The 22360-nt window shown below is 37.4% G+C and overlaps 1 protein-coding gene across 6 annotated transcripts in view; it reads left to right on the top strand.

Annotated features, from left to right (window-relative positions):
• The window catches only part of Syt7 (Synaptotagmin 7), an 89576-nt gene that overhangs the window by 61050 nt on the left and 6166 nt on the right, over positions 1-22360 (top strand). For 2 of the 6 annotated variants that reach the window (XM_011301232.1, XM_011301235.1), the window contains 7 exons: positions 12722-12733; positions 14540-14699; positions 15189-15329; positions 17092-17239; positions 21166-21275; positions 21510-21678; positions 21946-22158. In XM_011301232.1, coding sequence (XP_011299534.1) covers positions 12722-12733; positions 14540-14699; positions 15189-15329; positions 17092-17239; positions 21166-21275; positions 21510-21678; positions 21946-22158 — 953 coding nt within the window. Of the gene's footprint in view, positions 1-6493; positions 6668-6864; positions 6957-12721; positions 12734-14539; positions 14700-15188; positions 15330-17091; positions 17240-21165; positions 21276-21509; positions 21679-21945; positions 22159-22360 lie in introns of all 6 variants that reach the window. The other 4 variants (XM_011301233.1, XM_011301237.1, XM_011301234.1 and 1 more) reach the window with 3 other exon arrangements.

A 22360-nucleotide genomic window follows, 5' to 3' on the forward strand; every position in this document is an offset into this window, starting at 1 on the left:
TCGGTGAAATCTATAAATTAAACATACGTTAAAGTTCAATTGCACTTTGCCCTTTCACCGTGAAAATCCGCATATTTATTCATCTGAATAGTGAAAAGTTTCTCTCCCAGTGTCACTATTTTTTTATTCCTCCGTATTTATATTTCCTGATAAGACGACCCAGTTTGTATTCTAATGGTGCATGACGTGCGTACAAAAGACTCACTAGACCATTGATTTCTTCTCGTCTCCAGACATTCAACAATTGTATTTTACCCTTGCGCCCGACAATTGTTGCGTTTTCATTTTCGATTAATGAATAAACAGGTGATAACGCCAATTGTCTGGTTATTATTTAAGTTGATACAGATTTGAACGACCACTTATTCATATCACAGAATTTCGTGTTTCGTAATCCTCGTCTGCAGGAAGAATATCATCCAAATGTTGGACGAATTCCAAAATTCGTTTTTTACGATCGCGTTGAGCTTCCTGGTACTTTTATTCAATCCGATTGGGCATGGAAACCGATAAAAGAGCGTCAAAAATTTTTTCCCTGTATTTCACCTCTAGTTTGTGGAAAGGAGAAAAAGTTCAGAGAACACTTGCGGTAAATTTTCCCTCCGATATTTCACCCATTTTTCATCAGTCCCTCGCTACTTGATTTACGATCTGGCCTGTGCGATAATAATTTAAACAGAAGTCACACACTTCAATCCTGAGTTATTGAGTTTACCACCTGTGGGATGAGTTATACTTTCATTTTTACTTTCACTCGTTTCTATTCGTTAAATTTTCGATGTGGATGCAAGTGACTCTTTTTGGATAAAAAATCAAAAGATTTTCTTCCTTCCATTTGTATTTTTCAGCTCTGATTTTGATCCAGCATTTGTTCAGAAGTATCAAAGCTCTTTTGAAGAGATAAAGGCAAAAGAATGATTTTCCTCAGGATTTTTTTTTATTGCAGCGACATTACTCCAATCCCCACTTCAGAAAATCCTCTTGATGTTCTTTCCTTCGTAGAAAATAAGATAATGGAATCCTGTATGACTTTGTATTTTCTAGAAGACAACTCAGGATCATCGACTTTCAATTCTCGAGGACAATCGCATCCCCGTGAATTCTTCTTTGCGCTCTATTTCATAGAAGAGTTGACACGACTCTCCACTTACCGATTGATTTTCACTCGACTCAAGTACGACGATTCGACAAAGTACTGGCCGACATTGTCTCCCCACATTTTCATCAGAATCGATTATAAATTAGGAAAAATAACGATTTTCAGCTGCTCGTGAGTTGCACAATAGCAGGAATGTCTATCTATGAGAGCCGTGTCATGCTGTCATCGAGAAATGGGATATTTTTCCCTCTCCTTTCAATCTCCATACATTTCTTCTAAACTCCTTCGAATACTGGGGCCTGAGGATGCCTCCTGGAGCTCCTGGAGATGCAATGATCGCTCGTCCCCATTGGAACACTCGAACCAATCGATATACATGCATATATTAGAGGACGTACATACGAATGTCGGCGAATATGTTATATGGAAAATTCCAGAGTGTCTCGATAGTTCCTCGGAATAACCAGAGAACTTGAGCGCAAAGTTTTGCATATTGACGCAACTCTGGCGATAAGTCCAGAACGATAAAGTCTAGCCAAAGTCGTACAACAATTCAAAATTCTAGATGCAATTCTAAACTACGTTATCTGCATTCCCTGGATCAAATTTCGTATTCACGAGAAATCTTTAACAACCCTCTTAGCCAACTTCATTTTTCAATCCAAGTGCAAGAAAAAATATCAACCACTTGTCACGAATTTTTAATAACAATCTGCATCAAAGTTCACGTTTCACGACGAATGGGGTAAAAAAAAATTGTCGCTATGTTTTATATCATCAATTATGTCGACGTAATTCGTAATGAAGTCAAAAATTGATACCTCTGAATTTTCAAGGATGCAGAATTAATTCCGGGAATAATTTCGGTGAAATTAATTACATGAATTAACAAATAGTTAATGGCTGCCTCGGGTGGGTGGTTGTGCCTGGCAACAAAAACACCTGTGGCTTTAGTCTCCTTGGGGTGCAGTGGCAAAACACTTCCGTTATCGACTTCTCTCTTCCAAAAAAAAGCCAAAAAAAAGAAATAAAACCGATAAAAATGACTTACAGGTCTTCATCCCCTGGAGTCCTCCGTGTAAAAACGACCCTCAAGCTGCCAAACTCACTTTCCCACTATTTTCACTCTTCTCTACGTATTCGAATTTATTTTTTCTACCTGGAATGTAATTGCAGGGCAGTCGATATATCGCAACTAACCGTGCAACAAGTTTCCCAAATGAAGCCGCGCCTTTTTCATCCTTCATTTTGCAAGTTAAATTTTCATGGAAATGAGAACACCAAATGAGAGCAACGAAACAAAAGGTTTATTCATTGAACTATGATATTTTGTTTGAAACATTGCAAATAGGCATTTTAATGAGTGAACTATCAGGGCCACGCCTCCAGCGCATCGTTCATTCTTCTGTGTAATATTCATCTGGTAAATTCTCTTTGTTCACCATTTTGGGGCATGTCCGAAATACTTCACCCCGAGTTTCGTCCAGAATTTGTTGGCGGGAAAAGTCATGTGAATAACGGATCACTAAATCATGTCAAGTGTAATAACTACCCCGCCGGTATAATTGGAATGAATTTTCGTCAATGTTTAAAAAGTACCAATTCATGCAAATTATAATTCATGAGTTTTACGGCATCAATTTTTGCGATAAATTGCAGTCACACCCCTCTCGAAATTTCACCGAATCTTTTCACACTTGTGCTTCGTTTGTTTAATCCACTAATCCATTATTGTGGTTTCATTACCTCATTAAACGCAAACTCTTGCAGTTTATTGACGCAATTATTTTTCGTGGGGATTAAATCAAGTGCGTAATCAATCGGAAAGCTCTTCGATTATTAATCATTTGAAATCCACGAAGTGAAATTTGACAGTATATATTTCAATATTAACAAAATGAAATCGTTCCAATATTAATTCACGTTTTAATTTGTATTATGCGAAATTGATACGTTTCGAATTTATTGGTAGAGTGTAATTAATTTTCCGTGGATATTGCTTTGTGTGCAGTAAAAATCAGCCTTGAAAATCAGGACGGAAAAATTTTAAAAACAATTTGAGTTGAGTTGTAATAAAAAGTGACTCTCCGCCAAATCCCAGATCAGTTGTGTTATTGAGAGCTCGACGAAATATTCTCTCGGATGACCACACCGACACGACAGATCCATCAACAACGAAGAGTTATGGTGGTATGGCTTATGCCAGCGATAAAGCTTTTGTAATTCCGTCAGGTTTGCTTCAACTTACAGAGTGTTGAACGTACTTGGGTTGGTCTCCAGCTAAAGTACTTGGGAGAAACTACCCGTAATGTTCCATGGCTGAAGTACTAATTCCCTCAGCACTTCTGCCTCCATCCAACCAGAACACCTCCTGCCAGCATCAGACCAATCAGATAAACTTCAATCAGAAACCACACAACAGTCAACTCACTGAATGCATTGATCGGGATTTCTGGTAAACAGTTGCTCCTCAAAGACAAGTTCTCAGCAGATATTCAGAGTTGAGGAAGTAAACGTTGGGTTTGCTACCGAGGACCTTCAGCTTTTACCAACACATAGCGAAAACGTAACCTGTTGCTCTCCGTACCAACCTTCACTTTTCCTCGGTACTCCATCCACCTTTTACCGTTTCCATTATTGTCTGTCGTATATTCAACTTGATCATCAACCTGGTGGAAAATTCTCTAAAGACTTTAACCAACATTTCACTTAGAATTTCGAGGAAAAACCATTATTACCTCCAAAAGTTGAGGGAAATTGTGGTACTTCAAACGAACAGCCTCAGCTATTTTATCACAACTTGCGGGTAAATTGGAGCTATTCACGGTTTCGACATAGACGAGTGAATTACCAAAAAGTTACAAACACTTTATGACGGTTTCGGATTGAAACGCCAGGCGAAGCGAATTTTCACTCATTCCAATATGAGGAACTCACGTATTGTTACACATTGTGTTTGTTATTTCAAGTTGAAATTGAAAACCAAAATGACTTTGTGGCTGGGAGATCAAGAAATTCTTAAGTCTATAATAGTTTTGCGTTGAGATCGAATAAAAACCATAAGCTTCAATCAAATCATCACATCGAGATTTTCCATGGCTATTACGCTTCCACTGAATTCGCCACTAAATTAATGCATAATAATTTTCCCAGAAATTTCCATTTTTCCAGGAGCTAAATGAAATCGTAAAATCCGTATTTGGTAGATGCTCCAAGTGCCTTTTAGGGACACAACAGCTGCTCGTATCGAAGAATTTCGCTTTGTATTGTTAGACTGAAACAAAAGTGACACATGGGGGCCGTAAAAATGATTTTTTCCAATCCTCGATTTTATTGGATGTGACTCCTTCGAGATTATCCAAGGTGAATAGCAATTCCGTAGGATTCTGAATTCGACAACGCCGGTCCTGCGAAAATAGATGTAAACTAGAGCGCGAGATATGGAATTCACTCCGTACTCCCGGAAATGAATCCAAGCGTCATCTCAAGATGCTCAACCTTTGTTTCAACTTTTTCTGTGGAATAAACTCTCATTTAACTCCATTTCTAATCCAATCCTCGTCTTTCTTCTCCCTCTTCCAGTCCCACTTTGCTCAAATGCATTTAGTGCTAACTCCATTTGTCGCACCTTAAAATGTATTTCAGAGACGTAATTCACATAAACGCAACGAGCTCCAGCTTTCTAGATATAATTCCGTAATTTCGGATCGCGATTTTTTATCATTTGCTGATTTTTTCGTGTATCGAGACTATTCATAAATTTTCGCAATTTTCATCAATTATATTTAACGATTGGGGAACTAAAAAATAGAGGAATCTTACTACTGTACTTACTACTGTTGGAAAAAGGAGAGAAAAAGAGAAGAAAAATTCCATCGAGATAAAAATGCTCACCCCATTACTATGGATGACAATTTCTTGGAAAAATCGGTGGTGCTGGGTAACAATTTATTGCATATTCACTCATCTGATTCTTCTGACCCCCAAGTGTGCTCTCCAACCTTTTTTTCCACTCCTCCGGATGAAAAAGAAGGATTCACCGAAGCAAAACGCTCATTTTTTTCGGAAAATTCATTCAACTCTGGTTTAAAAATGAATAGCAGACTAGCATTGACCTCAAGTGGACCTTGTACAGCATTTCTACCCTCAATGCAAAATACCAGCCCTCTTATAAAAAAAGAAGTGTTAAAAGTTCTTTTTCTTACAGAACTGGAAATTCTGAACGCGATGTTACATAAATTCTCACTTTGAGTTTTATAATATTCTGCAGTACTTCAGACATACATCATTTCTTCCACTTCAAGTTCTCCAGATCGATGGGCTTCTTCAACAATCCACAATCATCCAAAAAAAATTCACTTTTCCTTCGATTTTCTTCTAACAATTTCCGATCTACTGCAGTCTTTTTTCTCTGCTAGGGATTTCTTCCTTTTTCAGCGAGTAAAAAAAGAAATGATAAAGATAAAAATAAGAGGATGATAGCAAATGACATGGGGTTGGTTGATTCGGTTGACTCAGTTGAGTCAGTTGAATAGATTGATGAAAAAAACAAAAACCCAACAATATTTTTTGCATGTAAAGGGTAACGAGGGAGGAGAGGAGTGGCGAGTTCACCCGGACCCGAGCTAGTGGTGGAGGATCGATCGAGTCCCTCTCTACCTCTCGTATCCGGAGCACAGCCCTCCCTACCGTCCTGTTGCCGTCGCGGATGGTGAATCCAATGTGAACAGCAAGGGACTCCTCCGGGTGAGACCAGTCGAGAGCACTCCTCTTTCTCTCCACTACAACTCCATATATTTATCACCAACATCTACTCTCTAAAAAATTATATAAAAAAGGCTATTCTAATATAGGCTAGTTTTTATTTAAATGGCTGCAGTATTAATCCTGTCTTTCTCAGATCGTAGAAAGACTCCCTAAAATGAAGACGAAAATCTTAGTGAATACTCATATTAGAGTTATTTCATATTTCTTCATTCAAATCTTTTCGAGATGACCCTTATTTGGGTTCTGTCATATTCTTGTAATTGATACGACAATTTCTTGAAGGAATATGATTGGAATCATTGGTACCTAGTGAATTCTTGCGGCTGACTAGAAAATACAAAAGTACACGAGATAGAAACTCTTGGTGTCTGGTATTCCTTTCAACTACTCGTCAATTATTCAATACTCAGGAACGTCATGGGAGTAACTGTTGCACACCTGCTCCAGAAGGGCATCCATTGTTCTTTCACCTTACCCGGTGCATTTCACTCCATCTCCATGTTTCATTTATTCCCCACAACAATCCGTATCCACTCTCTGCACTCGTCTTTCAGCCTTTCGCCTTTATTACCTCAATCGCCATTTCTTTTTTATTTTTTTTCATTAAGAAAAGTATAACGTCTGCAGGTCGATAGTCGGTGCCCTCGCACTTTTATCATGATATTTTAAGCTGCCTTTGTCAGCTGAAGGATAATGAAAGTAGTCACGTATAAAATGGTATGAAGTTATCAAAAAAAGATACAGAGGGGGGCGGGTGGAAGGATAAACATTAACTTGAGTTTCAAGTGCTGTCGTATAATGGTAAGTTGAACTTTTGAGAAATAAATCTCTTCCTTTTTCATCTTCCAACTTGTCTGAAGTGGGAAAATAGCTCGTGCTCCACTTAAATTCTGTTATTTATCCCGGGAATGGGGAATTTTTTTTTTTTAACTATCTCTCGAGATGAACAATTTGGTCGTAAAATCGTTAGGAGATGAATATAAAAAACCGATTTGTAGAGTGACATTTATTGGAAGGATCGAAATATGTGGGCGGCTATGACCAGATCCCTGGAGATACTCGTCGCTTTCTTCGAGTATTACACTGCCAGGTAAGAGAATCATCACTGAACATCAGATCGAATCAATGATTCACAAAATACACGGTATTTTTACATTTTCGCAATGAGAGAAGTTTTCGCAGAGGATATTTTAGACGTATTATTGTTGACGCTATAACCGATGCAGAAGGCCCGGATTCAATCGGAGTAGAAATAATTATTTTTCCATTCTTGAATGGAAGTTAATGTATAAAAGTTATTTTCCTCCAATCAGTTATTTGCCGTCAATTTCTCAATTCTCAATCCGTTAAATTACCTGATTTATCCACGTAAAATATATTAACCAATGTGAATTCTCCCGAAAATTTCTCTCCCTGCATCAATCACGCGATTAATCCATTAATTTCTACTTCTTAATTATTTTTCATTGGATTTCCACCTATCATTGTGATTCCCACTGATTAATTATCTGAGCAATACATTTTCAGAGTAACTAATGAAAATAATAATATAATAAAAAAAAACTCTTTCATGAAGAAAATTGATATCTGGGCATAAATATTTGTTGCCAGATTTTCACTGGTTATTTTAATTAAAATAAAAAATCTGCGAATTTAATTTTAGTCTCGACGTTCACATGAATATTCTGAGGTGATAATGAAGGCTGAGGGTTAGTGCACTGTACACCGCTATGTGATATTAGCTTTGACCTCCTTCGAAAATTTCACCCTGTTCCAGCCATGTCGGGGGTCACCTAGGGAACTTACCGATAATGTAACCAAACTAATTACACAAGCATTCTACCATCACCCCTCCACGTGATAGTTCTAGCAATGTTCAACAATGTTGCAGTATTGGATACCGCGCGTGTCAGTAATTATCCGTAACAACCAGTGACATTGTGTACTGAAAGGGCTCACATATTGTAATTGAATGCCCACCATGAGAATCCATGATATCACAATTTTATTGATATTCTCTCTTGCTGCGTCGTGAAATTTCTATCGGGCATTATCATTAGCATTGGCTACTGCAGCACGTGAATCGGTATAATAATTCATTTTAATTAAGTTACGCTCATAAAATAGGAATATACAAGGGGATGTGTTCTGCTCGGATTCATCTGATAAATTTTATAGCAATGAGTGCATTCTAGTTGGAAATATTGTTTTACTGCGAGTCGTGAAAAAATGAGATAATATCTATCACAATATCCTGTGCGGATACGATGAGATAACTTTTACATTTTGTGATTGATGTGAAATTTATGATGTTGAAATAATAACTTGATAATTGGAGAGATAAATTTTTATTTTGCAAAAGCAACAATCACATTTATTCCATTTAACTGAATAATAAAATAATTGGATTGGAATTATGTTCGAAAATAACAAATAATTTACATGAAAAATATATGATAATTTCCGGAATTTTATACAATTTGTAATGAATACATAATGAAGGCGATTTATTATACTGATTAAAATTAGAGTTCACATGAGCCGAATCGAATTACTCCGTTGGCCGATCATGAAATGCCGGAGGTTTTAATGAGATTCAATTAAATCGCGTTGCATCACAGATTTATCACATCGGAAAAAATACCACTAATCAATTTCTCAAATTTTATACGTACGCAATTGTTAGAAAATTACGCTTGAAATTTCTGACGAGTGTAAATTTACCCGAAATTTCATCCATTTTTATAATAAAAAATCGAGAACAATCCGGTCATTGTTTGAATTGTTTTCATCATTCCATCATTCATCATCCCGTCTATCCACGTATTGGATGAACCAGCAGAATATAACATGAAAAAATCACCAGGGAAAAACGAATACGTTTTTTTCCACCTCAGTAAACTGGAATACTCAGCAGCAGCCACTTTTTCCAAATCAAATTGTTATGTGGCACCCGAGCGAAATACCACTCGTAAACGTCCAATCGTGAAAACACACTCCAGATATAAATTATGGACGATGCAATACTCGGAATCATGCACGAAAGGTGATTTCTACCTCAACAAATCTGAAAAATAAATATCTTTCCTCATGCACCGGTAAAAGTCTATCTCAGTAATTTAAAAGGTGAAAAAGGTGCCATAAGGATATCTAGAAAATAATGAAAACACGAATTCTTCTCTTTCTGTCACCTGGGAAATGAGTGTCCTTTGAATACAGGAAAAACGAGCTTCCACGAGTGGCCGGGTGCAAATGAGAAAACTCCACTGGACTACAAAAAATTGCATCGAATTTATATTTATTCACGACTAAATAATGTGATTCAATGGAAAAATCTTCGCATTGATAAAGAAGCGTCGAGCAACCATTTACGGGATTAATCGATTGAATCAGCGCTTTTTTTTCAGTGGAGATTTTGATTGAATTTTGTGAAGCTCCACAATTGAGTGAAACTCCTCGATTTTATTCTCTGTATTTTGCTCTCACACAATCACTTCTCTAACAGCGAGATTCACTATTTTTTTTTTAATTACAATTTGTATGGGAATAATATTGGGAATAAATGGTGCCGTCTGGAGCATTTCACCGAATCGCATCATTCCCCAGGGAATTTGCGAGGATTACACCCCAATAAACCCGTCAGATCCAATTCAATTCATCAGTCGAACCGTCTGAACTCTATGAAACGAAAAAGGAAATATAATTCCATCGGAAACCCCCCTATATTTTCTATGTGACACCTCCAGGAATAGCCCTACCGATTGAACGGGGTTTACTGGTGTAGTGAACTACCGGAGGTAATATCCGGCTGGACAAGTACGCACAAACATGCTCCGACGTCGACGGATGCCGACTGTGTTTCCCTATTCCGCCTGTCATTCCACCAAAAGTCCGTCCATCAGGGTGAGATCCCGATAGATGGGTTGACGAAGGGTCCAGAGAAAATACCACTTCAATCCCCCGGAATTCTCTTTTCACACCTAACCCGAACATTAAGAGATCGTAATCCAATAGTGAATTACACCAGAATCTTTTACCATTAAGGAGTATTAAGAAGCTCACCTCCAGAAGATGATGATTAATAATTAATTAGCAGATTAATAGCACCATTAGCATCAGAATTCCCTGCTGTCTGGCATATGATGATTTTAAATACTAAATACTTTTATTATTTTATATATATTTTATTATATTTATTATATTATATTTATTATATTTTATATTTAAATACTTTTAGTTGCACTTCTCCTCAATTTCTGTTTTCGCGTATTTTTCGGTTCCCGGGCGACAAGATGTAAACAATTTATATTAGTTCATCCGGTGAGGAATTTAATTCCCGACAAAATGAAGCCGTAAAATAAATTTCTCTCGTATTCGAATTTGCTATGAAGAAAATTCACTCTACGGTGGCAGCGCGTGGTGGGGGTATAGTTGCATATAGTCGGATTCTCCGAGCTCGCTTCCCCTACAGCCCCATGTACGCCACTATAACGACGGACTGTTGTATCATATTTCTCCACCCTTCCAGAGTCAACCTCGTACGTGTATTCGGTTCTATTCTAAACCAAACAATTTGCCTCAGACCAGGGGATTTCCGGGCAAATAGAGATCAATAAACAAACAGAGAGCTCCAATTCCAAGGGGTTAAATCGATCTTTGACGTATTTAATCGCGCCACTGTGTGTATCAGCAAACCCCAACCAATGCACAATGCTAAGCCCTCTCATGATATCAATGCCATTCATGTAGACTTGTTGGAGAACAATGTTTCACGGTCAGCGAATGATTCCACATCTATACTACACTGGTCGAAAATTAAACTTGAAATTTCAAGTGAAGAAACACTGAAGCTTTTGTCGGAGAATCGATTATTATTTAACATAAAAAACCCATTTTCCTGGAATTTTCAGGATAAATCAGAAACTTAATGACAATTTCTAATTGAAATTGCATTAAAACTCATACAATGGAAATTCAGATAACTTTAACTGAAATTAAAAAAAATTTTCAAGAGTGTAATTTCAATTTTGGCGATATGGTGAAAAAAACTCCATTTTACTCTCGATTTTGCTGAGATTTCACTAGATGGATTTTAACGATTATATAAAAATGGTTATTCATTAATTTTTTCTAGTAAGTTTTTTGCTAATAGCGAGAGAGGGTTTTTGTTGTTCTGTCGCCTGTGAGAGTTTTCTATATTATTAAAGGTAAAGTTACACTGAGGCGAATCACACGTTCGAGATCCTTTGGTATTTCGAGGGCACATGTGTACCACCTGTGGGGTACCAGTAGTAATGCGCGTGCTCCAGTAATTTATTACACTTTACGTGCCAAGTCATACGTGATTTTAATGGAAGCACTGAGGTAGGCGCGAAGATTTCTCTTTTATTATCGTCTGAGGCCACTATGACTATTGACCTTAAACGCATCGTCGCTCGGGTTGGACTTTTAATTATGAAATTTATGTTGCTAAACTCCTTTGAGATTTTACTCCTTCCTCTATTTTTTCCTTGATGAATAAAAACACCTCGGCTTAATGCATTTTTCTTTCTTCCTCTCTCGTGCCGACGAGAGCGTGCTCTTTGTTTTGTTCAATTAAAATCAAAACACTGACCCAATTACGCGAGAGAGCATAACCTGATAATTTTGCGCAAGTCCTTTTTGCTTGAAAGGTTTTCGATGTTTGGATTCATTGTCGAAAGTCGATCTTGATGCTAGTCAGCCACCGATGAACTTCGTTCCTCGTTATGAGCTGAGTGCAATTACCCAAGTACGGAACCATTATTCTCGGTTGGGAGAAAGTCGTGAGTCAAGTCGCGGGGAAAATAAGGCTCTCCTCGGATCTAAAGTAAATGAGGAGTATCGAGTTTGTAGGAACGAGAGGAGAATTTAAAATTGTTGGGATTGTCTTGGAATTCTGGACAGCTGTGAGGGGTTAATAGATGGAGGGTGAACCTGAAGAATTGGATGTTTACCCTGAGAAAATCATGCGTGGAAAAGGATTGGATATGAAAAATCACTTTTCAAATCTAATATTTCAGATCGGTTATTTCCGCTCGATGTTCAGTGACCGTTTCTAAATAAAATTGAATTTCAATCCTATTCAAGTGATTTGTCATTGATAATATATATGATATATTATCATTGATAATATATCATTAATATATGGGATATATTATCATTGATAATATATCCCAATAAATTTATAACAATGCGTGCACAGCGGATAATAATCTCCACTTCAGAATATTCCTAACTCATGTCTGACTAAAATGCATAACACTACTGTGGAGAGAGTCTTATTTAAAATCTGCAGAGCAATTACAACTCTGGGAATTATTACCGTTGGCACTCAAAGCCAACTTGTTCAATTATCGATAACGATTTACATTTATAGGGCATTGAAGAAGATAGTTGACTGGGTTATGGTACCCGGGTGCCATCTCTTCCTCAATATCCTGGTCTACCCCATTGGGTTGGTCAACATAACAGATACAACATGTATATCTCGTAGTTACATCTTCGCTGACTCGAGAGATTGGGATTTAGTGAAATGAGAAAAGTTTGAGTAGACACAAGGCCCTTAGTTAACTAGAATAGAATAACAATGGGTGGAGTGAGTGCCTGTCGTCCTGGTAAAATATAAAATAAATAACAATTTGTCGTTTTCAATGACTTAATTTTTCAGCGCAGTCGATATGCCACAGTTTTACGCTACCTTATCCACTGGAGATGTCAATGTTTTTCAATTATGAAAATGAAGATTATTAATGTGAAATTGTTTCAACTAATGCTGCTTTCTTCGCTTTAATTTTCTGTTTCATGGCATCGCAATGTTGGGAAAATAATCTGCAGGGCGCAGTTAGAGTAAGTACAACTGCGTATTAATCATCAGACTGTACAATGTTGATTACAGCACAGAGAAAATTGTGTTTCACACTTTTAATTATTATGTCACTGTTGTTATGGTTGAAATAACTAATTAATTAAATATATATTAAAATCTGTGGAAATTTCACGTCGCTATGTACAAGGCAATGCTCTTCATGAATTTCAATGTTTTTGAGCGCACAATTTCTACAGATATATAAAAGCAATAGTCAATCAATTTTCCAGATGGATCTCAGTGCAATAAAAATGTCATTGAATTCCATAGCGTAAATCCATTGGATATTGCCACTGCACATAGATAAAAATCGATGATAAACCGATAAATGTAAATCAGTGTATGAGTGTAAACGTTTTACGACTGTAAAAATGTCCAGGGAAAAAGTCCTTTGTCTGGATTATACATTCAGACAGCATCTCAAGGATCCTCTCTGCATGGAATGCACGTTTGCACGACTCATCAAATGACGTCACTCGGGATATTTGTGTATTTGCACCTTCTCTGATATCATATCTTGTCCGTATGTGTCAGTGTACTTTCTACTCTTTAACTGACGACTATTGTTCAGAATGTCTGACGCACGTATTTCTGTACCACTTGCTAACGTTGTGAAACGATAATTTGTGATAACCACTTAGAAACTTGAAAACTTTCTCAATGTTCTTCGTTCTTGGTAACTTCATTGACGGCGAATGTCGCTGGCACAGGATGTGGGGGGGAAATGGAAATGTTGGGGTAAAAGGGGTAATAAATGAAGTTGAATTTTATCAGACGGGGAACTGTCGATTGACAGTGCGAGTCGCTAAAAGTTTTCACGTCCTTATAGATATTTCAAATATATTTCGTGAGAATATTTTTTCTTCACCAACTTTTACTATGATAGAGATTTTAATCCAATCGTAGGAGAATCCAATAGCCAAAAGTTCATTCACTTATTCCATCACTACCCCAGGATTTTTTCAAAATATTTCTGAAACTAAGGCAGATAATTCGATCGTCTTAATTATCTTAATCTTTTTTGCAGACCTAATTAGAACCTGCAAAAATGGAATTACGAAAATCTTCGGATCTCCTTTAATTTGCAAGATTTTCCAGAAGAAAATATTCACCGGAGGGCTAAATCATCTCCTCTCCTTTCACGAATTCGCTAAATAAATATACAATAGAGCCGAACTTCCCAGTATCTATAATTTCCTTCTGGAATTGTGGACTTCCCATAACGTAACTCCTCAATTTCTCTCCCAAAAATTATCAACATAATATAATTTTCAATTTCCCCGTTCTCTCATGTCAAGATACTCGACAAATATATCACCAGGTAGAATCACGGGCAAAGGGTATTCCATAATTATCGATTGATAGGTGAATGTATTGCGGTTACGTCGTCAACCATAATAACCAATTAAATCCTTCGATGAAGTTCACGCTGGCACGTGCGTTTATGGCATTTGATAGGTTATTAGATCTCCATTGGAAGGTCTAGATGAGGGTCTGCTATATACATGTAAAATCACATGTAAAATGAAAATAGTACGTAACTGTCGGTATTATTCGAACAACCCAACCCAACCCAACCGAAATTATCCCATTCTTGAAGTAAAATAGTAGACAATTCAACCTGTACGTCCCTCTATTCTTCACCTGTAATTGATGTCTATTTTTCGATATTACATGTAAATATTGATCTAAACTGTATCGATTAACTGTGACACGTGTATGAATACGTGTCGCAATGGCCTAGGTCAGCAGACTGACATTTGGGGTTTATTTTTGTTTTGTTACAGAACGACTGGAAATGCTGGCAGCAAATCACCGGCCGGAGGTAGTGGCGGTACTGGGGGTGCCGGTGGTGGAAGTGGAGTCGGTGGAGGCGGCGAACCGCGCACTCCAACTGCTGGACCACAAAATAAGCAGCTGGCAAACGTTAAAGGAGACCATCCCTCGGTAAACTATCACTCACAATAATTACACTGAAAAAAGCATGTTACAGTACTCCGCGGTTGACATATCCTTGAATTTTTTAATATCATTGCGAGAACAACATTTTTTTTTTCAGTGTCAAAAAGGAAATTACCGCTGCAAATAAATCAACTCAAGTTTTCCTTGTGGATGGTAGATACCATAGATTCTGTTTATTATCAGTTTTTCAACAATTCTGCGGTTATTAACGAGAAAGTTATTTAAAAATAAATAAAGTCTCCGGAATTAAAAGCGGTTTTAATCAGATATTTTTTCGAAGTATAGAGACCTCTTTTTTTTTTAATGCAGACGTGGCGGAGTGGATTCTATTACAATTACAATTACAAGAGAGCCTTGACAGGAGAAATTGGAAACAGTGTGAATTTAAATTTAACCGCTGAAAAATTTTACTCTCTGAAAGGTATCAGAAGAAAAAATTAATTGAGTTTCATTTGTGTCTATCTCTGTTTGCAGAAAGCATTCTTGCAGAGTAGATCGATTTCACTGGTGGATATGTACATCGACAATACCGAGCCCAGCGAAAACGTGGGACAAATACACTTTAGTCTTGAATATGACTATCAAAATACGACACTTATCCTGCGCATAATACAGGTAATTACTACAACTAATTTTCCATTGAAAAAATAGCCAGTTTTGCGTTAAATCCACGCACAAATTGCATTTACAAATGCATAAATTTCAAGGTATCTAATTTAATCTACTAATTAAAATGAAAATCCATTTGGATGAGTGTCCCTGATAGTGCTGATATCCATTTTAAATGTCCACTGGTTCAAACTGACGCCCGAATTAATTCAATTAAATCTGTATGCACGAGTATCGTTAATGGTTAGTTGAAATTAATTCATTACAAGTTACAATTCATTCAATTGCAATGCGGAAATCAGCTGATCGATATTTCTCCTAGCACATAAACTCAGAACCTGAATGATCTGGATTGATCTCACGGTCGTATCGAGTTTCTCAGTGAAGAGAAAAAAAATGTCTTCGATACTTATCCTCAAATTACGGGTCTTATCGCTCCCCTTTCGAGACTCAATTATGTGCCGAGGTACGTTATAATGGAGTCAGATTTTCCGGGAAACTTTTCTCTCCTTTGAAAATTCATTTTTCTCTACATAAGATTAACTTCAAGCCGTAATAACCACATCCTTTGACATAATTTATTGATTAATACTGCCGTCCTCCGACAAAAGGAGTTAATAGGCGAGAGATTTTCGTTTTAAAAAAATTTCAATCGATGGCAGAGCCCAAGGGAAAGTGGAATAATACTTGAAGTCTAATTTAGAGCATCATTTTATGTTGTTATTAATAAACAACGGGGTGAATCATGGCAATGTTGGATTCGTAAAAATATTTTTTGAACGTTGAATTCTCTCCATTTGTCATGTCTCCCCACAATTTCTCTTGAGCAGAGAAAAGTTTCGCGAGTTATTCCACTTGCGCAGGAGATTATACGCTCTATTGAAAAAAAGTTATTCCCGCTGTTGGTAACGTCTAATTGAACGAAAAAAAGGATTCTCGAAACGGAGAGCAAGTTTTAAAACTGAGGGGATAAAACCCCAGATATGGGTCTGACAGAAATCTATTTCCCTCATTTCCCAAAACGATTGTGGATAATATCAAGTGGTGATGAATGAGTTTTTTACTCAGTGAGATGGCAATGCTGATATGAAAATCGTTCGACTTGGGTATTTTTGTAAAGAAATGCCAGTTTTAAGGGACAATATACCTCGCGTTCGAAAATTGAGGAACTAGGGCACAACTGAGTTTTGGGATAACGGATTTAGTAGGAAGTTGGTCGCGGGGGTGGTCTCAGCTGATATATCAGAGGGAAAAATAACAGAGGATCTATGAACTCGTGGAATTTTCTTTTCATGTAAACAAACGTATAAATCCCAACAAAACTGCTGACAGCTCGTTAACCACAACATCCAGCACAACTGCGTGTGGCAACACATGTGCCAGCTCGTGTCATCCAAAATACCATTTTTATTTTGACCATTTTCTCCATCTGAAAAATCGCGAACAACGTCAAAATATTTACATCACCTCGTGATCTACGGAAAATTCAATTGTATTTTTGATATAAATTTCCCACGATGCGCATGAAAATCAAGGATTCAGAAAGATCAATGATCATAAGACCGACTTTAATTCAAATTGTTTAAAACTCTTTTGCAATGAAATGCAATAAAGTTGCAATGAAATTGCAATGAAATTGCAATGAAATTGCAAATGCAGACGACTTTGTGATTGAAATTACAATAAATTGTCAACAGAAAATAATTCCAACTTTCTAACAGCTATTGTTGCTAAAATTGTGCTCACCCTTTGATTATTCCACTTACAGGGTAAAGATCTACCAGCGAAGGACCTTTCAGGCACATCCGATCCGTACGTGAGGGTCACACTACTGCCCGATAAGAAACACCGGCTTGAGACTAAAATCAAAAGGAGAACTCTGAATCCAAGATGGAATGAGACCCTTTATTTCGAAGGTAAGATAACAAGAAATGTCGAGAAATAATATTTTTCCTTTCGCACTCGAACGAGTCTGTCTGAAGTAAACGAGAGCCACTTTGTGGCCAAGGTGATGATAAATGCTCCAATTACAAGTAACCTCAGAAATAATCCTGCCAATTCCTCCCGAGAGTACCCCGAATGACAAAAATATCTTTCACTCGAACAGATTAAAAGTCAATGCATTGAATTGAATGAAATAAAAATAGTAATAAAACGATTCTGGACACTAGTCATTTCACCTAAACCTCTGTACTTTCTACCCAAACTAGAATCGAGAGCCAATAGCAACAATTTAACGTCCATTGTTCGACAAATCGGCGTTTTATCCTCACAATGAATTCAGAGAAATAAATGTGAACAAAAAAATAAAGTGCAGTACGTGAGAACTCCGTCACTGATAAAAATATTCACAATGTCTATATATCATTCACTTTTCAATCCTCAAACTCCGATCCATTGGAGAATATAATTTTGTACGCCATGTACTAATTACTATTACACTTCATTACAATTCACATTGTATATATCCACTGATGTAGCTTAGAAATTCTCAAATACTCACAGGTCACTCTCTGGTAACTAATTGTATGAATTAATAGAATATATATAATAATTGTGTGAAATAATAGACTATAATTGGTGGATAATGACCTCCCATTTAATCTCTGCAATTCTCTCAAGCTAGGAACCAACAGGTCCATAGAATCTCCAATCCTTTGTTGAGTTTTCACTCAGTCTTAATTACTCCTTGGTTTTTAGACTCGAAAACACTCCGACAACACCATCTTCCCTCGGCACCGAGCCTTTGTACCTATTTTACAGCAATAACTGTTGCATAATCACCTGAATGAAAAAATATATATCCTGAATATTTGGATTGTGTCGCAGGACAGTCTCATCATCTTCTATTTCGCAACCACGAAAATTTATTACTACATCATTGCTCTCTGTAGGACTACTGACCCCTAACAGATGAATCTCTCACAGAAAAACATCTCCGAGAATTTAGAATTCCTGAGAAAAATCTGGTTCTTTTATTCTTCAACCACAACAGACGAAAATTTGGTACTCCATTATTTCTTCCTTCACAGTATTCTTCACAGCTCTGTAGGAACAGAGAAGCCCAGATTTGTCTTCCATGGAGATTATAGTCTTCCCGCATTTACGGCAATATTTTTAAGTGATATTTTGCCAAATTAGCCTCTCGTGAAGCAATTAACAATTAACAATTAATAATGAATAAGTGATGGAGTGAAATTTTTTGAAATACTCAGTTTTTTTAGATAAATACAAGGTTTTCCAGCGCTTGTGTTTTCATCGTTCCCTGGGATTAATTCTTCAGAGTTTTATTTTCGTGACCCTCGTGTCCTCATTTCTCAGTCCTACGGCTTCTCTCATCCTCATCCCCTTCAACACCACAACCATTATCCTCATCGTCATGCTTACTAACCTGACTACTCCATCCAGACAAAGACCCCTCTCCGCATCTTCTCCAACAAATTCTGATACACGCGAAACCCAAATCCAAAACGGATCCCAGTGTGCATTCAACCCCAGCCCCAGGTTCTACCCCTTACTCTGAAATTACTCAGTTCTCCCTAGTTTGAGACACACGATTGTCGATTTCCCATTGTCTTCCCGGATTCCAGAAATTCAACTCGTAATTTAAAATCTATCGTCAATTTGTTCCGCTCCAAATTTTCCTTTCAAGTGTCCATTTTTGCAAAGGGGAGCACATCTAAAAAACCGATCAAAATAACTCCGTACATAAAATCCCATAAAAAAACAAAATATCTAGAAAAAAATACGTAGAAATTCGTAAAAAATATTGTTAAAGCCTGTCGACAAAGAATCCCTGAAGAACTTTTGTTTTGACTATACGTGCAGAACATTCTCAATTGCATAAGAATTGTGTCGATATTTGTCATTATTAAGACCTCGAATCGACCGCAGACTTTCACCCCTCTCACCCCTATACCCCCTGAATGGATCTTCGCCTCACTTGTCTATTTTTTTTAAATTTACTTCTTTCCACCACTCCCCTTTCCCGATCCCCCGTAATTGCTTGCATTCTTTGTTCTCTAGAATTTTCACTACTATGTATTTTTCCCTCCACCACTCGTTGCAATTTCGATGCTCTCATTACGTGTCTTTTTTCCATCGATTCTTCTCTTTTGTTCCGTTCTTTTTCTGGTGTTCTTTACAGAAGAGCCAAAAGCCCTTGTGTCCTCAGTATTCAAGCTCAATCAGAAGATTTCTCTCATTCGTTTTTTGTCTCCCACCCCAGACATTTCCGTCATCTGTGAATTATTTGTGGGATTCAGCAGTCATTACTGTCTTCGGTCGATGAAGCTCAAGCCATTTTTCACCCCCGTTTTCTCTCATTATCAAAATGTCGAGATGGAGATTAATGAATGGAGATTTGAATCAGATAACAAGACATTGAGCTCCTGCATCTCCAAAATTTTCTATGAGACCTCGTGAATTATTAATGAAATGTGAGAGAAAAGAATGAATGCTCGAGATATTCCATTTTTCAGTGACTTTACATAATTCCTGATCCAAGGACCATCCACAACTGCAATCGGTTTGAATCAGAAAACAAATAGAATTTTGTTGATTTCCTCTCCTCTATTTTTATTGCCCAAGGATTAATGGCCATACCGGCAAATAACACCCATGAAAGCTCTCCATTTCTCATTGTTTTATCTTCTTTCTCATTGACTATCAATACTTCTCTTGAAACCTCGTTACATACCTCTTCGATATACTCATAACCCCAGTAAACTTGTGAAAATACGAATTCTCTCGTCTCCTTCATCTCTCCAATTCCCCGTTTCCAATCCCATTTTCTTCGCCAATAGAACTAACATTGAATGTTCTTTACTGCATTCGGTAATAAAAATACCATCTATTTTCCCCAGTAGTTGATAACATTTAATTCATTGTAGCCATTCAAATCATAAAAATTACTGATAATTCATAAAAAATAAACGAGTTACAATTGTTTGCACACGAGATTGGAATTCTGTTCAGAAATCATATTCTAGTGAGAAAAGCAGGATGGTATGATCCCTTGGAAAGCCAAACTCACTTGTCATGCATGAAAACCCTTTTTTTTTGCATTCCGGGTTTCACCAAGCAGAATATTCAAGCATCGACCTCATGTTTACTATTTCACCATCCGCTGAAATGAGAATGACAAGCCCAGGTCCTCAATAGAGAATCAAGAAAATACCGACTTTGTCTGGCCCTTTCATGATCCTCATCGTCATCACCACTCAAAGACCCGGGAAATAGCTTGGTCGAGGAGCAAGAAGGGAAGCTGGAGCAGTTCTATGCATCTCTCATCTATCCAAGACGCTTTATCTGCAAAGAGGTCTTCTCGAAATAGGCGAATTGCAAGGCCACTGGGCCATTAACTATTCAGACCACTGAGAGCCGGCAACTTTGATCTTTCACCTGGTTCCACCTGTGTTTACGTGGAATTTTTCAAATCACCTGGAAATTGAGCGTCACCCCAATGAGTCAGCACATCAAATCCAGATTAAGTCAATTAACTCCGATAAGAATTAAATCTCGTTGAATTTTTTAATGCTCAGCATTGTTCCACCAATCGGTTTCAATGGGAATCGGGAGAATTGTTGATTCGGGGGGATATTCTGTTGTATATTTTAGTCGGTGCAGATTGAGCTCCTGATAGATTCCATTCATAAATGACCAATAGCGGTTGATATTTCCGGTCCTTTTTAATATTCTTAGTTCCGTTCTATCCTTTCCGAATCCCTTGTAACATTTATTGATCCAGCCTCCATTTAAAGACATTATATGTATTTAATGAAATTTTTGAAAATTTGAAGTTTGAAGAAAAATCTAAATATTTAAATATCATGAATTCCAGGATTTCCGATACAAAAATTGCAGAGCCGAGTGCTGCATCTCCATGTATTCGACTACGATCGATTCTCGAGGGACGACTCAATCGGTGAAATGTTTCTACCCCTTTGCCAGGTAATCTTACAACCCTTTGACCCATCGAATCCCAGTTAAACCCTCGAAAACATCTAGAGTGTCTGGATTCCTTTCCACTGATCTTAATAACAATTGCAAAATCCCAACGGTCGCAATAAATTTTTTGGTTGAATAGTCAATTGTAATATTCCCCTCAGACTGTTTTCCGGCTGAATAGATTTTACGGGGCCACAGTGGTTTCGCCTGTTTATATTGTGTGGGTTTGTCTGGCAGGTCGACCTCTCCGAGAAACCATCATTCTGGAAGGCCCTCAAACCACCAGCGAAAGATAAATGTGGTGAGCTTCTGTGCTCACTCTGCTATCATCCGAGCAATTCAGTTCTCACACTGACCCTGCTAAAAGCAAGAAATCTCAAGGCTAAAGACATAAACGGAAAATCAGGTGAGTAAATAAAATAAAAACTACGTTCTAGCTGGTGGTTGGCTTTTAATAGAGTTTCATTGATGTTACGACATGAATGAAATTCAATTAAAATATCGTTGTACACTAATCGAGTTGTGCAAAAAGTGAGGAGAACCATTTGATGGAAAATAGAAGGGTCATGAAGTGATGCTGGGATGTTAATGGGATTAACCGTGTGAATACCACATGAAAGAGCGATCTCATTGATTAAATTGTCTAATAAATTTAATGATTTTTTTCCTTCAGATCCTTATGTTAAGGTGTGGCTGCAATTTGCTGACAAGAGAATCGAGAAACGAAAGACCCCGATATTCAAGTGCACCCTGAATCCAGTATTCAACGAAGCATTTTCCTTCAATGTACCATGGGAGAAGATAAGGGAATGCTCGCTTGATGTCATGGTCATGGACTTCGATAATATTGGACGTAACGAGCTCATTGGTCGTATACAGTTAGCAGGTAAACTCAAGGGTTTGTCCTACCTACATACAACCCAGTAATTATCGACTCCACGCTATCTTCCTTGTGATGGAGAATCGCAGAATCCAGTGGTTACAGTATTCCAGGAACTGTTTCTCCTGGTGCTTCTCATGTTTCAATAGAAAGATCTGATCAAACGATTCTCTTTTCATTTTCTAAATTTGAAATTTCATATTGAGAA

This window comes from Fopius arisanus, unplaced genomic scaffold (genome assembly GCF_000806365.1).
Source record: "Fopius arisanus strain USDA-PBARC FA_bdor unplaced genomic scaffold, ASM80636v1 scaffold00021, whole genome shotgun sequence".
NCBI lineage: Eukaryota > Metazoa > Arthropoda > Insecta > Hymenoptera > Braconidae > Fopius > Fopius arisanus.